Source organism: Lipotes vexillifer, unplaced genomic scaffold (genome assembly GCF_000442215.2).
Source record: "Lipotes vexillifer unplaced genomic scaffold, Lipotes_vexillifer_v1.1 scaffold134, whole genome shotgun sequence".
Lineage (NCBI taxonomy): Eukaryota > Metazoa > Chordata > Mammalia > Artiodactyla > Lipotidae > Lipotes > Lipotes vexillifer.
This window is the reverse complement of record NW_006787464.1, coordinates 1,399,105-1,421,469: the sequence shown is the minus strand read 5'-3', so window position 1 is coordinate 1,421,469 and position 22,365 is coordinate 1,399,105. Positions and strand designations below refer to the sequence as shown.

The 22,365-nt window shown below is 36.0% G+C and overlaps 1 protein-coding gene across 2 annotated transcripts in view; it reads right to left on the bottom strand.

Moving 5' to 3' along the window:
• The window catches only part of LEPR (leptin receptor), a 189,810-nt gene that overhangs the window by 73,478 nt on the left and 93,967 nt on the right, over window positions 1-22,365 (bottom strand). For both annotated transcript variants that reach the window (XM_007460085.1, XM_007460086.1), the window contains exons 3-4: window positions 5,055-5,114; window positions 263-592 (exon numbers count right to left, since the gene is read on the bottom strand). In XM_007460085.1, coding sequence (XP_007460147.1) covers window positions 263-592; window positions 5,055-5,094 — 370 coding nt within the window. In that variant the 5' untranslated portion in view covers window positions 5,095-5,114. The remainder of the gene's footprint in view (window positions 1-262; window positions 593-5,054; window positions 5,115-22,365) is intronic.

Genomic DNA, 22,365 nt, shown 5'->3' with positions numbered 1-22,365 from the left:
TTTAAAGCCAATTTAGAAGACTATAAGAAATGTATTTTAAGGTTAAAAAGTTCCCTCATTACATTTTTATTTTATTTTTAGGGGATAGAAAATAATTGGGGACTTATTAGTTTGGTCCTAATTTTATTACTAATATAAAATAATAATGTGTGCTCAGAATCACATCCATAAGGCATCTATTTCACACAGGTTTCAGAGAATAGAACCATTTTGTTCAATACAGTTAAGTAAGAGGTAATGTTTGGAACATTAAAATACTTACCTATTTGTTGAAAAACTAAAGAATTTACTGTTGAAACAAATGCCTTCCCTTCAATGCTGTCTGCATGTACAGAGCAGTTTTTATCTTCCTCGCTCCAAAAGCAACAATGGAAAGTTGTTTTGGATGATAAGTTAGATAAGTAGGTACCACTTGAATTAAGTTTAGTTTCAACAACTGCCTCATAATGTCCACTCAAATTTGAAGTGTTCTTTGAGATTCCAGCAGGCAAGAGGAAGTCATGTGTTGTATTTCGTGGTATGCAAGACAACTTAAATTTCCAGGGAGTAATTGGATATGCCAAGTTAAATGCAGTTATCACATAAATAAATTCTGTTAGGACATTTAAAAGACACACAGAAAAGCAATTAATCATTTTGACTAGACATAAATAGGAAGTATCTAAGATTAAGCAATGTAGTGCTCAATAGTAATTACTTAACTTTCTAAGTGCTCAATCAGTGCCTAATGCATAGCTCTGTGCTTCCACTGAACAAAGTGTACACTTAAGAGGGTGCATTTATTTATAGAGGTAACTTCACTCCTTAGCACCCCTTTTTGGAAATTCACACTTCATTTTCCTCATTAATCTAACATCTCATATTTATATTTTAATGATAGGAAATTATAGCTAAATATTCCAATTTCCTTTTCTAAAAAATAAATTATTCTAATGAACTTCCAGCATAAATGGTAAGTATCTGGATGTGCAATTATATAAGCAAACATTAACGTGCTGTTTTAATATTTCTTAATGAGAATAACACCAAAATGTTAACACTACTTTCACTGAGTGCTTTTAGAAAGGGTTTGTCTTCCACATCAGGACAGCTGGATGATTTCCTGAATCTGCCCATGGTTCTCCAGATATATGACATCATATAAGACATGTCCTTAATGCATTCTCCAATAATTGATGCACAATGACAAACTTCTTATAGGAAACGTCCACTGCTGATTAAAGACAATTTATCACTTTTTAGACACATAAAATTAAGAACAATTTTATAATCCTGTACCCCCCGCAAAAATCCTCAGAAGTGATACTTGTATTTTAATGAGTAGTTGTTTGATAATAAAATAATGAATTCTCCATAATTCTTTCTTTTATAAGTTACCCTAAAGATCCAACAGCTGTGTTTCCTCATATACAAAGTAATGAAGAATGAAAATTCTAAGAATTTTTCATGGATTCGTATAGAATGAGACTTTTGAAGGATTATGGTAAACGTAAAAATGTAAGAAAATAGAAATTTTTTTAAAAATTCACAAAAGTATTGTTCTAAATTACAAAATACATGTAAAAATATTCAAATACACAAGTAATGACTGTTAACAACTTGGTTTCTAGAACTTTCTATTAATGTTAATTAATATAAACATGTATCAGATGCAAAAGTTAAGGCAAAAATGATTAACACGACTACTATTATTTTTCCCACACTGATAACAATTAGGTATTATAACATCATCAAAAGTGAATCCTCACTGCAACTATGTTCCTTTGGGCTTCAATCCTTCTAACATTTATTTCTGAAATTAGAACTCACTAAAAAGAGAACTGGGTATTTCCTTCATTTTACAAAACCATGAATATGTATTGGTACTAATTAAAAGCATTATATTTTCTAGCTGCACATGGAAGATTCAGTTGGCTGAACTGAAATTAGCCTAAAATCCTCAAAGAAGTATTTGAAACTTAAAATGTAATAATGAATGTCTTAGACATAGTAACTACTGAATCAGTTTAATTAAAAGATGATTCTATTTTGTTTACATGCTTCCTTTGCAAATGGTATTTCTTTCCCTCCAAAGAGGGGAATATATATTCATCTGAAGGCATATGTTATCATGTTATCATATGATATCTGGTATCATCCTATCATATGTTATATATCAAGGCCCCAGACCTCTTCCAATTCACAAAGCTTGACCAAACCACAAACCTTTTGGAAAGCCAATGTGAAACATTAGCATGGAGCCTAATAAAAATTAGATAGAGAATGTAAGAGAGAATGTTACCACTCTTTGATAGCCCCCTGTGGTCTAGTTTTTCTGAAATCTGTAACAGTGGAATTATCCTGGATATTTTCAGTAAATATATATATGGCTAAAATAACAAAGAACAGTATATACAACAAGGAAAGCTCCAAGAGCACTTTTAAAGATTGGGAGTTTGGTATTGACATGTACACACTTCTATATTTAAAACAGATAACCAACAAGGACCTACTGTACAGCACGGGGAACTCTGCTCAATACTCTGAAATAATCTAAATGGAAAAAGAATTTGAAAAAGAACAGATACATGTATATGTATAACTGAATCTCTTTGCTGTACACCTGAAACTAACACATCATTGTTAATCAACTATACTCCAATATAAAATAAAAATTAAAAAAAAAAAAGATTAGAGTAGCCAAAAAGATGCCCAAACTAGCTGACACACAGGTAATGGTTACTACAGAAAATAGGTTTTGTTAAAGATAGCTTGACTTTAATTTCAAAAACTTGGAACACAGTCTAAATAGATGATTTGAGTTAAAAAAAAAACATCAAAATATCTCTAGAATGCTGTAAGAAGAAACTGAGAATAGTACAATGTGGAGGTTAAGGGCACTGACCCTCTGAGCAGTGGAAGATCTGCATATAACTTATAGTTGGCCCTCCCTATACACGGTTCCTCTGTATACACAGTTCTTCTGCATCTGCAGATTCAACTAACCTTGGATCGTGCAGTACTGCAGTATTTACTATTGAAAAAAATCTGAGTATAAGTGGACCTGAGAAAACCCATGCTCTTCGAGGGTCAACTATATACTCAAAAGTCACTGGCATTGTGTGACTACTTTCCAACAGAAGCCTGCTATGCTTCACAGAAATTTAAAACACAAGATTCTAAAAAAATGTCTATTAAGCTTTCTCTTGAGGATATTCGAGAGATAGGAATAGGTAGGAGGAAGACTAGTATACATTTAATTTTTGAAAGCATTCTTCTGGTGATAGTCAAGGTGGAAATTCCCACCTTATTCCCTTACACCATCCCTTGATAATATCCCCTTATAACATTATCTTGTCAGTGTTTACTAGAGTCATAATGGGGAATACCATTTAAAATGACATTTTCTTTCCATTTTAGAACAAATCTGTTATTCTGTATGGTAGCCATTTATTTTAAATATTATCACCAAGTAAACTGCTCCTGGATACAGACAAAGTTTTGACTATCATCTGATATATATATTCATAATTTAATAATGCTACATTTACTAAATAAAATTAAAATATTTAAATGTCATGATATCTTGTTTCCAAGTATGTATAAGGATGTTAATGTGTATGTATAAATATCCTGAACTGTAAAAGAAAACCAAGTTAGAAAATAAATGATGGGCAAGGAGAAAAAATTTGCAAAACATAATAAATTCTTAGGGCTTGTGATGGTTAATGCTACGTGTAAACTTTACTAGGCCCACGGGGTGCTCGGACATTTGGTCAAACATTAATCTGAGTGTGTCTGTGAGGCTGTTCCTGGATGAACCAGTAGACTGAGTAAAGCAGATGCCCTCCCTGATGTGGGTGGGCCTCATCCAATCAATTGAAGACCTAAATAGAACAAAAATGACTGAGTAAGAGGGAACTCCTCCTGTTTGACAGGCTTGAACTGGGACGTCAGTCTTTTCCTTCCTTTAGACCCAAACTGAAACTTTACTCTTCCTGGGTCCCAAACCTGCCACTGTTTGGACAGGAACTTACACCATCAGCTCTCCTGGGTCTCCAGCTTGCCAAATGCAAATCTTGGGACTTCTCAGCCTCCATAATCATGTGAGCCAATTCCTTATAATAAACCTCATCCTAGATATATATAAATCCTATTGGTCCTGCTTCTCTGGAGAACCTTGACTAATACAGAGCTAAATATCTATATTTTAGAAATTTCTAAAAATCAATTGAGACAAATAAAATCCAACAACAAAATAGTCAAAGTATGTGAATTAGAAAATCACATAAAAAGTAGAAATGGTCACTAAACAGTACTCAATCTCACAAATAACCAAATAAATAAAATTAAAGTGAGATGTTGTATTTTGCTTTGACAGGGCAAAAAGGTAAAAGAATGATAACATGCATCTGTGGCAGGAATACAATGGAATACCACTCATATACTCATGTTGGGACTGCAAAAGGCACAGAGCTTTGTAGAGAAGATTTCACAGTATCTATCAAATTCAAACATGTGCTTACTACTCAACACAGAAATTCCTCATTAGGAAGTAATCTATAGAAATACCCTTCTAAATACACAAAGATATATGTATACGAATTTCAATGTAGCATTATCTGTTATGGAAAAAGAATTGTCTATCAATGGGAATTGTTCAAATAAATTTATAATTTAAGGTACATTCATACAGCTCATTGTCATGCAACCATTAAACAAATAAGTAAATCAGTAAACACTGGCAAGAATAGTTGTGATGATAAATTGAAAAGCTGTTAAGTGGAAAAAAGAAAAATGCAGAATGTATAGACCAGTTCTATTTTTGCAACTAGAGATATGAATGTGTGTGTGTGTGTGTTATGTTCCTGGGAGGATACACATCACATTGTTTCCAGGAGGTTGGGAAGAGTTTTCATTTTCACACTTATACATTTGTTTGGTTTGCATTTTTAACCAATGCAAGAGAATTCCTAACTGGAAATGGGAAATTTGATAAGCCATTAAAGGAAACAGCATCTCTAAGGGCAAAATCTCTACCTCATATATGGATATTTAAAAAGCAAATAACTTACCCCAATGTAAAAAAGCCACACAGAATTTTTGACAACTCATCTTACTTCAGAGAAGTGCACCTGAAAAACAGTAAATCTAAAACAAATACACACGCACATAAAAAAACTGACATATACACAAGCCGTCTGTGGAAAAATATAAAAGGAAAAGGATTATAATTAAGAATTCTTTAAATTGTAATCCTCTATAATACTCTGGATCAGTATCAGTGTTTAACATTAACATAAAACTGTAAGTTACAGATTCATTCCTATGCACATGCTATTTTACATAGTTAAAATATAAGCGATACATTCACACATGGCTTAATAAAAAAAATGGCAATGTTCCTTTATGACATGACAAACCAGGACAGGTATCACAGATGAGATTGAATTTTTAACTAAAGAAAAGTGCTCACAATGTTAATTAAATATGTACAGCTGATCTAACATTATAAGTATCACACTCTTCATTTTTTGTGTGTGCTCAGTTCTTAAACTTCTCTTATTTCCTAAAGCCTTTATCTTCACTGTGACACTACAAAGCTAAATGATTATAGCATAGGTAATGCACTGCACATTTATTTCCAAAAAAGACAAGGAAATTTTCCCATATGCTTTTAGAAACCCCCGTTCATTTGCAAATAAGGTAATATTCATTCACATTGGCGAGTTATCAGTAATTGAAGGAAAGTCTGATATATGCTTCATATATGCAGGTGATAGGGATGACTTCAGAGACAAACTTTCCCATGAGTTCTATTCAATTTGAATATATTATGAATAAGATTATTTGTACTACTACGTTAACATATTGGACTTAGATTTGTAAGGAAACACTAAAGGCTTTTGATGTCCGAGTCTTTTTCATTATCTCATATTTGGAATTCAGTTCACTATATGAAAATTAATCTGAGGTAAAACACCCTGAATTAAGCGTCAGGAATGTTGGGTGCCAATCAAGGCTCTTTGACTAATCAGCTATAGGACTTGGCACGTCACCACTCTAGACCTCAGGTTCCTCATCTACAAATCAGATTGAAGGACGATCTCTACAATCCCTTTCAGAGCTGCCTATGATTCTGGGGAGACTTTGGTTTAAAACAGTAATCACAGCTTGAGCACAAAGAATATTATAAAGTATTGAGTGAGAAACATGTCTCATAAGTCATATTTGAGAACTGGTAGCATGTGATGAGCAAATAGAAAAACGTGTTTGTTTAGTTCACAACTTACATGACTCTTAGGAAAAAGATGGATGAATAGGACCATTTTGTAGTCTCGTAAATTTGTTTGTCAGACTGAGTTTTTCACCAGGATTTTGGTTCTTTACACACTTGACATCAGAATGTATCTTTACGGTTTCTAGAAATCGGTTCAGTGGCAATCTTAATTATCTAATGGTATTAAATGTGTGCAAAGAGTCCTCCCAGGTTTTTTATGCTATCTGTTTCTGATACAACATTGTCTCATAAAACAAACCCAAGGTCAATTGCGTAATCAGGATGTGTCATAAATGCAACATATCACTAGACTAAATGTTTCGACTGAAGTGACTAATGACTAAGTAATTCAGTCCAACAACTGACTTGACTCACTGTTAACTCAACTGTTCTACTGAGTCAAGTGGATCAACAATACATCATATTGTTCTTCCTTACATAAGACAACCATTCTTTTATTTAATGTTCCAGGCGAAACACAAACTACTCTTAGGTTTGAATTCTTGCAATCAGGTTTCACTCTTCTGTAACAGAGTAACAATCACAAGTGTAAAGAGGGCATAGCCGTAACATTGAAGAGACTGTGAAAGGTGATATTTACATAGACACAAAGAAAGAAATATTTCTATCCACCCTAAATTGTACCAGAAAGGAATATACGAGGAGCTTTATAAAAACGTAAATAATAGGGAAAAAATGACATATCTTAAAACTGTGAGGAAAAAAATCGAGCAAAGGGAAAAACTAATGGTAAGATGACCAAAATAAGTATAATATACAAAATGCCATTAATTGAAATTCACTTCCTACAGATGAGCTTTTAATTTGTTTTAAGCTTTTTTTTAAATTCAGAGAACTTAAAGTGAAACCAACAGTTTAGGGGGAAAGTACGAATAATCTAGGAAAATAATCTAACACTAAGAACAGAAAGAAATTTTGCCTGAGTAACTTCATAAGATAACAAGTAACATCCTCATAGGTATCCTAACAGCACCGAGTTTCACAGGAATTTCAAAATTCAATCATTTCTCACTCCCTCCACTGCCAACACCCTGCTCCAAGCCACTATCGTCTCTTCCCCGGACAATCAGAAGGGCCTCCTAACTGGTCTGCTGGCTGCAGCCCTTGCTCCCCAATTCAGCCTGTTTCCAATGCAGCAGCCAGAATGGTCTTGTTAACATACGGGTCAGCCCATGTCTCTTTTACAAAACACTGCAGTGCTCACCTTTTCACTCAGAGTAAAAGTCCCAGTCCTGTGCAACACTACAAGGTCCTGTATCTCTCTGATCTCATCAACTGCTGCTCTCCCCTTTGCTCGAGTCACCTTCTCAGAGGAGCCTTCCCTGAACAGCCTACCTAAAATTCCAACACCTTCCCCACCCCGTCATGTCATATCTGCTGTTCTGTTTACTTTTTTTTCCTTATTACTTAACACTATCTAACATGAATATGGTTCATTATTTTTCTTGCTTATTTTCTAACTCTTCCTGCTAGAATGTAAACTCCTCTAGACCAAGGGATTTTTTGACTGTGTCCTCTTCATGATCTCCTTCCCACATAGAAGCCTGCCTCTCATACAGAAGGTGCTCCATATATAGTAAATGAATGAATGAGTGAAGAAAAAAATAAATGAGTGTCAAGATAAGACTCTTTCTTGAAATATCCTTCGAAATAGGCTGGTGGTATCACACCAAGACAAAATTGAATAAAAGCAATCTTTAAAAAGAGGCATTCTAATATCATGCAGATACAGCTCTTTGAGAAACTGTCGTAATATCAGAGAGAATTTCAGAATGGTGATTCCTAACTATTTTTGGATCATTGACCTTGTTGAGAATTTGGTGAGAGCAATGTACCAACTGGCAGGAGGAGGCACATATACCTAAAATTAGGGCTATAATTTCAAGGGGTTAATAAACTCTCTGAAATTTATCCAAAGCTCCCAGATTAAGAATTCCTAATGTAGGTAAATGAAGTGCACCTCCCTCTATAATTATAGCTCCATGAATTGAGTCATTGATAGACATCAAGTTATGAGGAGCTTGAGATAATACGGCCTAGCATTTCTCCTGTAATGTAATCATTCTACGTTGATAGTTAAAAGGAGTAATGTGTCTTATCTGAAATATCTGAAGAAATCTTTAGTAAACTATACAAAGATTCACCCATGGTTTGATCTAAATGACACATCCATTATATCTGGATGTACAGGCATTAATTCAATTTGCATAATATACCAAACATAGTAAAGCATATTAAACATATCACTAACTCTTCAGTTATTACTAAATTTAAAACAAAAGGAAAAATTAAAATCCGTATTCTACATAAATTATTTGATCAGACTTTAATATCTATTGTAGAGAATTTTTGTGCTATTTTTATGTATCAAATTCTACTTATATATAAACAGAACAGTCTCAATTAGTGTTTGAATGAATTGTTGGGCAGAAAAGAAATTAACTACAACTTTCTCCAGTAATCTCAAAAAGTTTCTAGATTTGTAGAAAATTTTACGAGTAAGAAAAGCAATTCTGGCAATACTGTTGTTTTGATGAACAAACTCAGTGAGCTCCATCTGCCACTAATTTTTGCTTTTACTTTCTGCTAGAGAAGCAGCCATGTATCTTTCATCTAAATAACAACATTTAAGCGTTTTATTTAAATATAAATGAAAACCACTCTTAGAGTGTCAAAATTTAGCAAATATAGCCTGGTCTATTTCTAGTACCCTCATTATTTTAAGTATGTTTACTTTTATTTCTTTACTTAGGAAGGAAATTGTTCATGTTATTCCCATTAAGCAGCTGTTATAGACTTAAATTAGTTTTTTAATTAAACAATAAATTTCTTCCTTCATCCTGGTATAAGCATTTGTCCCTTTGAAAACATAATTTTGAGCTCTTTAATTCCTGATATGACTCTAACTGTGTGTTCTTGTTGCAAATTGATTCCTTGAAATTAGAGTAATAAGCTATGATTTATTAACCTAGGTATCAAAGTCAACACAGTTGAGTCAAAATAGGCATCTTACCAATATACGAAGTAACTTAAAATCTATACATGAATCAACTCATTTAAATATTAGTTGAATACTTGGTAAAATGTAAGCTATTACATGGGGTGCTACCTATATAGAAATTAAGAAGAAATCATCATTTACTTTAAGAAATATTATTTTTTAATTTTTATTTTATACTGACATTATCTTATTATTTTACATGTCAAAGTACTATAATTCCAGTATGAATAAAGTGCCATGGGACTTCAGATTCAGGATGGCAAACTAAACAAATTGATCTTCTTTTCCTCCTGAGATGCCTTTAGAATTATAGTAAAGTCAATCCACTCAGAACAGAGAGAATGATGGGACCAGCAGCAAAAAAGAGATTTAAACAAACTTCTGGAAGATGAAACAAAGACTAACAAAGTAGAATGAAAGAAGGAACTACCTAGGACATTTGGGTAAGGCTCTGTCATCAATGAGGAAACAAACTTGCTTGGGGGAACCCTGGATGTTGGATAGTTTGGTCTCTATATGTAACGTTTGACTTCTTTATCCCCTCATAAACAGCATAATCTAGTTCCCTGTAACTGTCAGTGGAGTGGTTTACAAACAACCAAAGTCAACTCTGCCTAGTTTAAGTAGTGCCAACTGAAAATTGTCACTTGCCATCTGGAATGAAGTCATTAGCCACTGTAGTCGCTGACCTTCAACACACCCTGAAGTGAGTTCAGGGTGGAGATCAGGAATGAGGCACTCTGTGCTCTGGGAAAACCTGGCAGAACAGGCCTTCAGATAGTTAGATATTTTCAGAAGACTTTATGAGCCCAATTTCTTGCATCTTCTCACATCTAGAAAAGCACAGTCACTAACGGAGACATCTGATCCTCGTGACTAGCAGCTAACCTCTGCCAAAATGTGTGCTTGATTGCACGTACCCCCTTCACCAAAATCACATATATACTGCCCCCCAACACCTCTTCAGAGCAGTTTCTTAGAGCTGTCTGAGAGGCTCTCTCCCGGGCTATAGTCCTCATTTTGCCCCAAATAAAACTTAACTTTCAGCTCTCACATTGCGCATTTTTTTTAGTCAACAGTAGAAAAGAAACTTACTAAAGATTACTGGGTACCTCACAGAACCTCAGCGAGGACCAGAGAACCCAGCCAGTAAAGCACACAGTCAAGGACCATACCCAATACCTAATGTAGAATTGCTCTAGAAAAGACAGCCCTGACACCACAACAGGACACTATGTTATGACTGAAACCATAGTGCCTACTACCTCTGAGTTCTTCTGAGCTCATCTGCCCCTTCATGTCCCACACTTCTCATCTAAAATCTGGCATGAATGCCTCTAAGTGGTAAAACCTAATTCACAATCTACCTTCAGACAGCCAGAAAACTTGGTAAAATATGGATCTATAATGTGGGGAATTCCCCAAAGACAAGCAAAGTATTCAAAGTTGTCAAATGGCCAAAGAGAATAAATAATTGTCCTTCATACTCCTTTATGATAAAGGGGAGGAAACACAAGTTATCTGAGGAGAACTTGGGCTTCTAGTATAGGCTTGGCACCAACATGGTAAAGACCTTATACATCCTGATACTTAAGGGGATAAGTCTTCAGCATAAATGGCAGCTCCTTACTCAAGGGCCTAAAATGAAGCCTGTCAGATGGCAAACAATGCCCATACACACAGAATTCACATTCTTCTTATTTCTTCACATAAAGCCACCCTGAAAGGAGACATGAGCTAAGACATGAAGAAAGTCTTCAGTATAATGGAAAAATTTTGTAAAAAGAAAGATAGAACAATGAAAACCTACCACAGGGGACACAGAGATAAATCAGAGAGAAAAAAAGTAGCTTTAACAAATGTTAAAGAGGACGTGTCAAAAGATTTTGCACCCATAAACTCAAAGATTGTTCTGACAAAGGAATATCAGAGGAAGAAAGAGCTTTGGGGGAAAAAAAAAAGGAAGAGTTGCGAAAAAGTTTTTCCAATGGAAAGGTTAGAAAACACATTTGCATAATTAAGTCCTCCCCAAAGTGGGGGGGGAGATAAAGTCAAGTGATTCATATCCAACCAATAGCATTTACAGAAAAAAAGAATAAAGAGAAAATGATCAGCAAAATAATATAAGAAAATTTCCCAGGGCTGATAAGAGACATAAGTCTTCAAACTGAAAAAAAAAAAAAAAAATTCTACCAACTTCCAAGAAAGAGGAATGGAAAAAAAATCCATTCCTAAGCATATCATTAAGAAATTGCAGAAAAGCAAAGAAGAAGAGAAGATAGGAAGAGTTTCCAGAGAGAGAAAAATCACTAAAGGAATGATAAACAGAATTAAAACAAATGTTTCATCTCAAAACACTAAATTCTAGAAAACAATCCAGTAATGACTGCTGGAAAATTATTTATAGTTTAAAATTCTATTAGCCAATCAAGCATCAGAGCAAAACAAATATATTTTCAATAATGCAATGATTTAGAAAATATATTTAGAAAATATCCCGTGAATCTCTTTCTCAGAGGTAATTTTATGACATATTCCAGCAAAATGAGGAATAAACCAAGAAAGAGGGATTCAGGGACTCAAGATACAGGAAAGCTTGACTACAACCCAGCTGATGACTCTGCAGACTTGAGAATGAACTGTCCAGATAGTAGATGGGGTACAGATGACCACTGAAAGGAAATGGCCAAGAAAAAGGTGAGGACAGAAGGCAACTTAATGCATAATATGATTCTGAAGCTGCAAAAATTTGAAAATAAAACAAACAAAAAACCAGAATAACATGAGGGAAAAAAGGAAGCTTTAGTTCAAAATTGAAGCCACTAGTCCAAATAAGAATATGCATTCAATAAGCTTCAAAAAGAAGAATGAAATGGATTCCAAAAAATAAAGGGAATGAGGAAAAAAAATTAAAGACATAATGAACAAGGTTCACATATCTTCTCCCAATAAGAAAAATTTCAGCTAATTGGAAAAAGCCTTATTAAAAAGTCCTGATCTAAATATGAATTGAAATAAAATATGGCACAATTTTGAGCAAATGCTGGAATTAAAAAATCCATTTGAAAGAAGAAAGAATCCCCTTAACCTTGATTCTAGGAACATTCTCCTTTGGGTGGCTGAGAAGTCATATTGAATGAAATAATTCTAGAACTCTTCCTAGTTCTGCAATGAGTAATACTTAAAAAGTCACAATAACATTAATGCTGCTATTTATTTATTTTTCAACTTTTTGGCCTAACCAATAGACAAAAATGAAAAATTTAATTGCAAATATTAAGCATAAAATATTATCAATATTCTCACTGTACAGCTGTCAAAATTGGAGTTGTATAATTATAAAAGGAGAGATGGTGAGAAGGCAAAGCGTGAAATATCCCAACCTCATAAAGTAGGGAGTCAAGAGAAACCATCTGTACTGAATGGAACAAGAAATGGTCATGGAATTATAAACGGAACCAATAAAAGAGGTCAGAAATTTAATATAATTATATGTAGAAGAGGGTCAGAGAAAGAAGGTGAAATTAGTAAGCTAAATTCTTTCCTACTATGGTACCTGTTTAAAGTTGATAAATGAAAATAAAAGGAAAAAAAGTCAATATAAGCATATTATTTAGCCCTACAGAGGTAGCCAATGGAGGAAACAAACCCAGAAATGATTAAAGTTAGTTGTTCTCAAAGTCAGGAATAAAAAAGTGAAGGGAGTGGGGCAAGGGACCACTGTGTTTTATTACAGTAGGTTTTTGTAACTATGTGCATGGATTCTTTTCATGCAAAATTATTATTTTGTCCTTTTAATTAAATTAAGTGCTAATGGATTTCAAAGAAAGTAGCTACTAACAAAGTCCTAGGAGCTAATTAAAGGTTCACAGAAATAACATATTAGTTGAACTCCAAGAAATACAATACAAAGGGAGAGAGTAGTATTGTATTTCCTCTATTCTAAGATTCACAATATTTTAACACCTCTGACACCAGGATCCTTGTTAAAATCGATGTCATCTTACAACCACTGATGGCCTGGTAGCAGCTGTGATCTCATTGTCATTGATTGCATACACAGAAACCTGGGGTGCTTTTCTAATGACAGACAGGACAATTTTAATCCATCAATATTTCAGTTAACAAACTACTGAAAGACCATTTGAGGAAGGAAGGAATATGAGCCCTGTGTCCTACCTGAAAACCTTCTGTGGACATCTTTTGCTAAGATCAATATAGAGCCAGTATAAAATTTGCAAAATGGACCAACTTAAAAGAAAATCTCGGAGAGTGGTTCAAGATGGTGGAGTAGAAGGATGTGCTCTCACTCCCTCCTGCGAGAACACCAGAATCACAACTAACTGCTGAAAATCATCGACAGGAAGACACTGGAACTCACGAAAAAAGATACCCCACATCCAAAGACAAAGGAGAAGGCACAATGAGAGGGTAGGAGGGGCACAATCATAATAAAATCATAACTGCTGGGTGGGTGATTCACAAACTGGAGAACACTTATACCACAGAAGTCCACCCACTGGAGTGAAGGATCTGAGCCTCATGTCAGGCTTCCAAATCTGGGGGTCCAGCAACTGGAGGAGGAATTCCAAGAGAATCAGACTTTGAAGGCTAGCAGGATTTGATTGCAGGACTTCAACAGGACTGGGGGAAACAGAGACTCCACTCTTGGAGGGCACACACAAAGTAGTGTGCACATCAGGACCCAGGGGAAGGAGCAGTGACACCATAGGAGACCAAACCAGACCTACCTGCTAGTGTTGGAGGGTCTCCTGCAGAGGTAGGGGGTGGTTCTGTCTCACTGTGAGGACAAGGACACTGGCACCAGAAGTTCTGGGAAGTACTCCTTGGTGGGAGCCCTCTCACAGTCAGCAATTAGCCCCACCAAAGAGCCTGGGTAGGCTCCAGTGTTGGGTCGCCTCAGGCCAAGCAACCAACAGGGAGGGAACCCAGCCCCACCCATCAGCAATCAAGTGGATTAAAGTTTTACTGAGCTCTGCTCACCAGAGCAACAGCCAGCTCTGCCCAGCACCACTCCCTCCCATCAGGAAATTTGCACAAGCCCCGTAAATAGCCTCATCCACCAGAGGGCAGAGAGCAGAAGCAAGAAGAACTACAATCGTGCAGCCCGTGGAACAAAAACCACATTCACAGAAAGATAGACACGATGAAAAGGTAGAGGGCTATGTAACAGATGAAGGAACAAGATAAAACCCCCGAAACACAACTAAATGAAGTGGAGACAGGCAACCTTCCAGAAAAAGAATTTAGAATAATGATAGTGAAGATGATCCAGGACCTTAGAAACAGAATGGAGGCAAATATCGAGAAGATGCAAGAAATGTTTAACAAAGACTAGAAGAATTAAAGAACAAACAAACAGAGATGAACAATACAATAACTGAAATGAAAACTACACTAGAGGGAATCAATAGTAGAAAAACTGAGGCAGAAGAATAGATAAGTGACCTGGAAGACAGAATGGTGGAATTCACTGCTGCGGAACAGAATAAAGAAAAAGGAATGAAAAGAAATGAAGACAGCCTAAGAGACCTCTGGGATAACATTAAATGCAACAACATTCACATTATAGGGGTCCCAGAAGGAGAAGAGAGAGAGAAAGGACCGGAGAAAATATTTAAAGAGATTATAGTCAAAAACTTCCCTAACACGGGAAAGGAAGTAGCCACCCAAGTCTAGGAAGAGCAGAGAGTCCCATACAGGATAAGCCCAAGGAGAAACAAGCCGAGACACAGTAATCAAACTGGCAAAAATTAAAGCCAAAGAAAAATTATTGAAAGCAAAAAGGAAAAAATGACAAATAACATATAAGGGAACTCCCATAAGGTTAACAGCTGATTTCTCAGCAGAAACTCTACAAGCCAGAAGGGAGTAGCATGATATACTTAAAGTGATGAAAGGGAAGAACCTACAACCAAGATTACTCTACCAGGCATGGATCTCATTCAGATTCGATGAAGAAATCAAAAGCTTTACAGACAAGCAAAAGCTAAGAGAATTCAGCACCACCAAACCAGCTCTACAACAAATGCTAAAGGAACTTCTCTAAGCGGGAAACACAAGAGAAGAAAAGGACATACAAAAACAAACCCAAAACAATTAACAAAATGGTCATAGGAACATACACTTTGATAATTACTTTAAACGTAAATGGATTAAATGCTCCAACCAAAAGGCACAGGCCTTTTGAATGGATACAAAAACAAGACTCATATATATGCTGTCTACAAGAGACCCACTTCAGACTTAAGGACACATACAGACTGAAAGTGAAGGGATGGAAAAAGATATTCCATGCAAAGGGAAATCAAAATAAAGCTGCAGTAGCAATTCTCACATCAGACAAAATAGACTTGAAAACAAAGACTATTACAAGAGACAAGGAAGGACGCTACATAATGATCAAGGGATCAATCCAAGAAGAAGATATAACAATTATAAATATATATGCACCCAACATAGGAGCACCTCAATACATAAGGCAACTGCTAACAGCTATAAAAGAGGAAATCGACACTAACACAATAATAGGGGGAGAATTTAACATCTCACTTACACCAATGGACAGATCATCCAAACAGAAAATTAATAAGGAAACACAAGCCTTAAATGACACAATAGACCAGATAGATTTAATTGATATTTATAGGACATCCCATCCAAAAACAGCAGATTACACTTTCTTCTCAAGTGCGCACGGAACATTCTCCATGATAGATCACACCTTGGGTCACAAAGAAGCTCAGTAAATGTAAGAAAATTGAAATTATATCAAGCATCTTTTCTGACCACAATGCTATGAGATTAGAAATCAATTACAGGGAAAAAAACGTAAAAAACACCAACACATGGAGGCTAAACAACACATTACTAAATAACCAAGAGATCACTGGAGAAATCAAAGAGGATATCAAAAAATACCTAGAGACAAATGACAATGAAAACACGGTGATCCAAAACCTACGGGATGTAGCAAAAGAAGTCCTAAGAGGGAAGTTTATAACTATACAAGCCTACTTCAAGAAACAAGAAAAATCTCTCAAATAAACAATCTAAACTTACATCTAAAGGAACTAGAGAAAGAACAAACAAAACCCTAAGTTAGCAGAAGGAAAGAAATCATAAAGATCAGAGCAGAAATAAATGAAATAGAAACAAAGAAAACAATAGCAAAGATCAATAAAATTAAAAACTGGTTCTTTGAGAAGATAAACAAAATTGACAAACCATTAGCAAGACTCATCAAGAAAAATAGGGAGAGGACTCAAATCAATAAAATTAGAAATGAAAAAGGAGAAGTTACGGGGCTTCCCTGGTGGCACAGTGGTTGAAAGTCCGCCTGCCGATGCAGGGGACACGGGTTCGTGCCCCGGTCTGGGAAGATCCCACATGGCGCGGAGTGGCTGGGCCCGTGAGCCATGGCCTCCGAGCCTGCACATCCAGAGCCTGTGCTCCGCAACGGGAGAGGCAGTGAGAGGCCTGTGTACCAAAAAAAAAAAAAAAAAGTGAAAAAAAAAAAAAGGAGACTTACAACGGACACCACAGAAATACAAAGCATCTCAAGAGACTACTACAAGCAACTCTGTGCCAATAAACTGGACAACCTGGAAGAAATAGACAAATTCTTAGAAAGGTATAACCTTCTAAGACTGAACCAGGAAGGACTAGAAAATATGAACAGACCAATCACAAGTAATGAAATTGAAACTGTGATTAAAAATATTCCAACAAACAAAAGTCCAGGAACAGAGGGCTTCACAGGTGAATTCTATCAAACATTTAGAGAAGAGCTAACACCCATCCTTCTCAAACTCTTCCAAAAATTGCGGAGGAAGCAACACCCCCAAACTCATTCTATGAGGCCACCATCACCCTGATACCAAAAGCAGACAAAGATACTACAAAAAAAGAAAATTACAGACCAATATCACTGATGAATATAGATGCAAAAATCCTCAACAAAATACTAGCAAACAGAATCCAACAACATATTAGAAGGATCATACACCATGATCAAGTGGGACTTAACCCAGGGATGCAAGGATTCTTCAATATAAACAAATCAATCAATGTGATACACCATATTAACAAATTGAAGATGAAAAACCATATGATCCTCTCAATAGATGCAAAAAAGCTTTTGACAAAATTTAACACCCATTTGTGATAAAAAACTCTCCATAAAGTGTGCACAGAGGGAACCTACCTCAACATAACAAAGGCCATATATGACAAACCCACAGCAAACATCATTCTCAATGGTGAAAAACTGTAAGCATTTCCTCTAAGATCAGGAACAACACAAGGATGTCCACTCTCACCACTATTATTCAACATAGTTTTGGAAGTCCTAGCCACAGCAATCAGAGAAGAAAAAGAAATAAAAGGAATACAAATTGGAAATGAAGAGGTAAAACTGTCACTGTTTGCATTTGACATGATACTATACATAGAGAATCCTAAAGATGCCACCAGAAAAATACTAGAGCTAATCAATGAATTTGGTAAAGTTTCAGGACACAAAATTAATGCACAGAAATCTCCTGCATTCCTATATACTAATGATGAAAAATCTGAAAGAGATATTAAGGAAACACCCCCATTTACCACTGCAACAAAAACAATAAAATACCTAGGAATAAGCCTACCTAGGGAGACAAAAGACCTATATGCAGAAAACTACAAGACACTGATGAAAGAAATTAAAGATGATACCAACAGATGGAGAGATATACCAAGTTCTTGGACCGGAAGAATCAACATTATGAAAATGACTATACTACCCAAAGCAATCTACAGATTCAATGCAATCCCTATCAAATTACCAATGGCATTTTTTACAGAACTAGGACAAAAAAATCTTAAAATTTGTATGGAGACCCAAAAGACCCCGAATAGCCAAAGCAGTCTTGAGGGAAAAAAACGGAGCTGGAGCAATCAGACTCCCTGACTTCAGACTATACTACAAAGCTACAATCACCAAGACAATATGGTACTGGCACAAAATATAGATCAATGGAACAAGATAGAAAGCCCAGAGATAAACCCATACAACTACGGTCAACTAGTCTATAACAAAGGAGGCAAAGATACACAATGGAGAAAAGACAGTCTCTTCAATAAGTGGTGTTGGGAAAACTGGACAGCTACATGTAAAAGAATGAGGGCTTCCCTGGTGGCACAGTGGTTGGGAGTATGCCTGCCGATGCAGGGGACGCAGGTTTGTGCCCCGGTCCAGGAGGATCCCGCGTGCCGCAGAGCGGCTGGGCCCATGAGCCATGGCTGCTGGGCCTGCGCATCCAGAGCCTTTGCTCTGCAATGGGAGAGGCCACAGCAGTGAGAGGCCCACGTACCGCAAAAAAAAAAGAATGAAATTAGAACACTCCCTAACACCATACACAAAAATAAATTCAAAATGGATTAGAGACCTAAATGTAAGACCAGACACTATAAAACTCTTAGTGGAAAACAGGAAGAACAAGCTTTGACATACATCACAGCAAGATCTTTTTTGATCCACCTCCTAGAGTAATGGAAATAAAAACAAAAACCAACAAATGGGACCTAATGAAACTTAAAAGTTTTTGCACAGCAAAGGAAACCATAAACAAGATGAAAAGACAACCCTCAGAATGGGAGAAAATATTTGCAAATGAATCAACGGACAAAGGATTAACCTCCAAAATTTACAAGCAGCTCATGCAACTCAATATCAAAAGGACAAACAACTCAATCCAAAAATAGGCAGAACACCTAAAGAGACATTTCCAAAGAAGATATATAGATAGCCAAAAAACACATGAAAGAATGCTCAGCATCACTAATCATGAGAGAAATGCAAATCAAAACTACAATGCGGTATCACTTCACACCAGTCAGAGTGGCCATCATCAAAAAATCTACAAACAATAAATGCTGGAGAGGGTGTAGAGAAAAGGGAACCCTTTTGCACTGTTGGTGGGAATGTAAATTGATACAGCCACTATGGAGAACAGTATGGAGGTTCCTTAAAAAACTAAAAATAGAAATACCATATGACCCAGCAATCCCACTACTGGGCATATACCCTGAGAAAACCATAATTCAAAAAGAGTCATATACCACAGTGTTCACTGCAGCACTATTTACCATCGCCAGGACATGGAAGCAACCTAAGTGTCTGTCAACAGATGAATGGATAAAGAAGATGTGGTATATATATACACTGGAATATTACTCAGCCATAAAAAGGAACGTAATTGGGTCATTTGTAGAGACGTGGATGGATCTAGAGACTGTCATACAGAGTGAAGTAAGTCAGAAAGAGAAAAACAAATATCATATATTAATGCATATATATGGAACCTAGAAAAATGGTACAGATGAACTGGTTTATAGGGCAGAAGTTGAGACACAGATGTAGAGCACAAATGTATGGACACCAAGGGGGGAAAGCGGTGGGGGGTGGGGGTGGGATGAATTGGGAGATTTGGATTGACATGTATAGACTGATGTGTATAAAATGGATGACTAATAAGAACCTGCTGTATAAAAAAAATAAATAAAATTCAAAAAAAAGTAAGAGCCCACAAATAGCATTCCCCTGGGCCACACTCCCCCTCTCCCAAGGGAACAGATGAAAAAAAAAAAAAAGAAAAAAAAAGAAAATCTCAGAAACCACAGTGAAGCATTCTTTTTTGAAGTGCTATATAACAAATAGTCTTGATAACCCAGAGTATGATACCATTTGGGAAAATACCGACATCAACAACACTGAGTTGAAATATGATTCAGAAAAACCGGATTCTGAATAAGAAAAAGAATTCCTTAATGGATTTCTTTGACTTTTACTTTCCTTATGAGAGTGATATGATTTAAACAAAAATCTTTACCTAAGTAATTCTAAAAGAGCTCTTTCAGTAGATATAAAACAAAAATTCTAAACAATGAGAAAGCATTGTAAAATAAATAGGCAGAGCTTTTTCTTTCTTAGCAGTGCAAAAGCAGTGGTGTATCTTAAAAATCCACAATGTCTTAAAGAATTACAACTAACTAGAAAGAGCAGTAACTAGGAGGAATCAGAGATTACTTTTAATTTGGGTAAATCATAACAGATTTCAGAGAGGAGTGAGGATTTAACTGCCTCTTGAAGAATGGGGAGGAATGTGAAGCATATCATAAGTATTATTTTAAAAGGTTTTCTTACAGAACTTTTTCTTCTCTCAGATCAGACCTGTAACCAGCAGTGTTACCGCAAGACACCCAGATCACTAGAGAAATACTCAGCTACCTCCTGGGTAGGTCATGATCCTAAGAGATAACATCTTCATAATATAACAGCAACTACAATTATCAGGTGCTTATGTATGTGCCAGTATGTTTTCTCTCTGTTTATGCATAAACACATATACACACACATATATGTGTGTGTATAATTTATTTTCTCTTTCATCTCCTACACACTGACCAGTTTGGTTCAGAAACTTTGTTGGTGCATACAGAAGTCTAATTATTTGATTATATCATACGTTTAGACACCCAAATAACACGTGCTAGTTAAAGTAAAATGAGAAAATATAATTCTGAGAAAAATTAAGTTGTCCTATGCCTTCACTAAACAGCTATTTGGTAACAGCTGTTCTTAAACATGAGTTCACATTTTAAAGCCTATTATAATACCATTACAGACGCCACTGAGAATCCTTACTTGGCTCACATCTTTAGCTATTATCTAGTAAAACTAGATAAAACATTTATACATTTCCATAAACATTATAGAAATTATTAGCCCAAGAGTAGAATCGGTCAGTCAGTCCGTCAATCTGTCTGTCTCTCTCTCTTCCCCCCATTCCCTCCCTTCCTCGTTCTCTCTTTATATTTCTCATTCACTGTTATACACACATATATATATATACAGATCTGTAAGTCTGTACTGTTTCTGAATTTTCTAATTGGCAAAGACTTAAAAATTAATATCAACGTCACAATGCCCCTTTAGGGTGTCTCCATTTGGGTCATTTTTATTTGCTAGTCCATAGTACTCTAGTCTGATTTAAATAGGTCCACAGGGTACCAGAAAATTTCATTAAAATAGTTCTCATATGCGTGACTCTCTCCTTTAAGATCATCCACGGACAATGGTTCCCACAGCTCTGTTCTCTCCTCAGCGAGTCTCCATCTATGCTCAGCAAAGCCACAGCTTTAACCCAGCTGACTGGACTACTTAAAGATGCTAATGCCAGGCAAAACTGAAAGTGGGCTGTATTCACTTTGGAGGACACTTTATTGGTACGATAAAATTGTATAAGTGGGAAGAATCTAGCCTATCAGTTCTATGGAAGAATAAGAGACTTGCTGCCTTTCATTCAGTGAGAATCAATATCCACAAAAATTTCACATAGCCTAACTTAGACATATTCAGTGTTCACATTCTGGAAAAGATTTTAGGGACTTCCCTTGTGTCCCAGTGGTTAAGGATCTGCCTTCCAGTGCAGGGGACGCAGGTTCAATCCCTGGTCGGGGAACTAGGATCCCACATGCTACGGGGCAACTAAGCCCGTGCGTTGCAACTACTGAGCCCAGGTGCTCTGGAGCCTGGGCACCACAACTAGAGAGAAGCCCACGCACCGCAATGAAAGATCCCGCATGCTGCAATGAAGATCCCGCATGCCGCAACAAAAACCTGATGCAGCCAAATAAATAAATAAATATTTTTTTTAAAAAAAGATTTTAAACTTCCAAGTTGATGGCACTTAAATTTGACAGGGATTTTTTACTACATAACCAGCATTTCTTATAAACATCTACTAAATCTCACTTAAAAATATTACAATGGCACTAATCACATCTTTAAGCTTGGCACATCAACAATGTGTATTGAAGGGTTACAAGAGTGGATATTTCTGGTTTTCATTTTAATGCCAACAGGAAGCATGAGGATAATCATAAGTCAGAACTATTGAAAAAGGTTGTTAAACATATAAATACATATTTTAAAGTAGTATCCCTTTAATAAAACCCTACAAAAACAGAAATATAACTGAAGAGAATCACTCCAAATTAATGAAAGCATCCATTCAGCAGG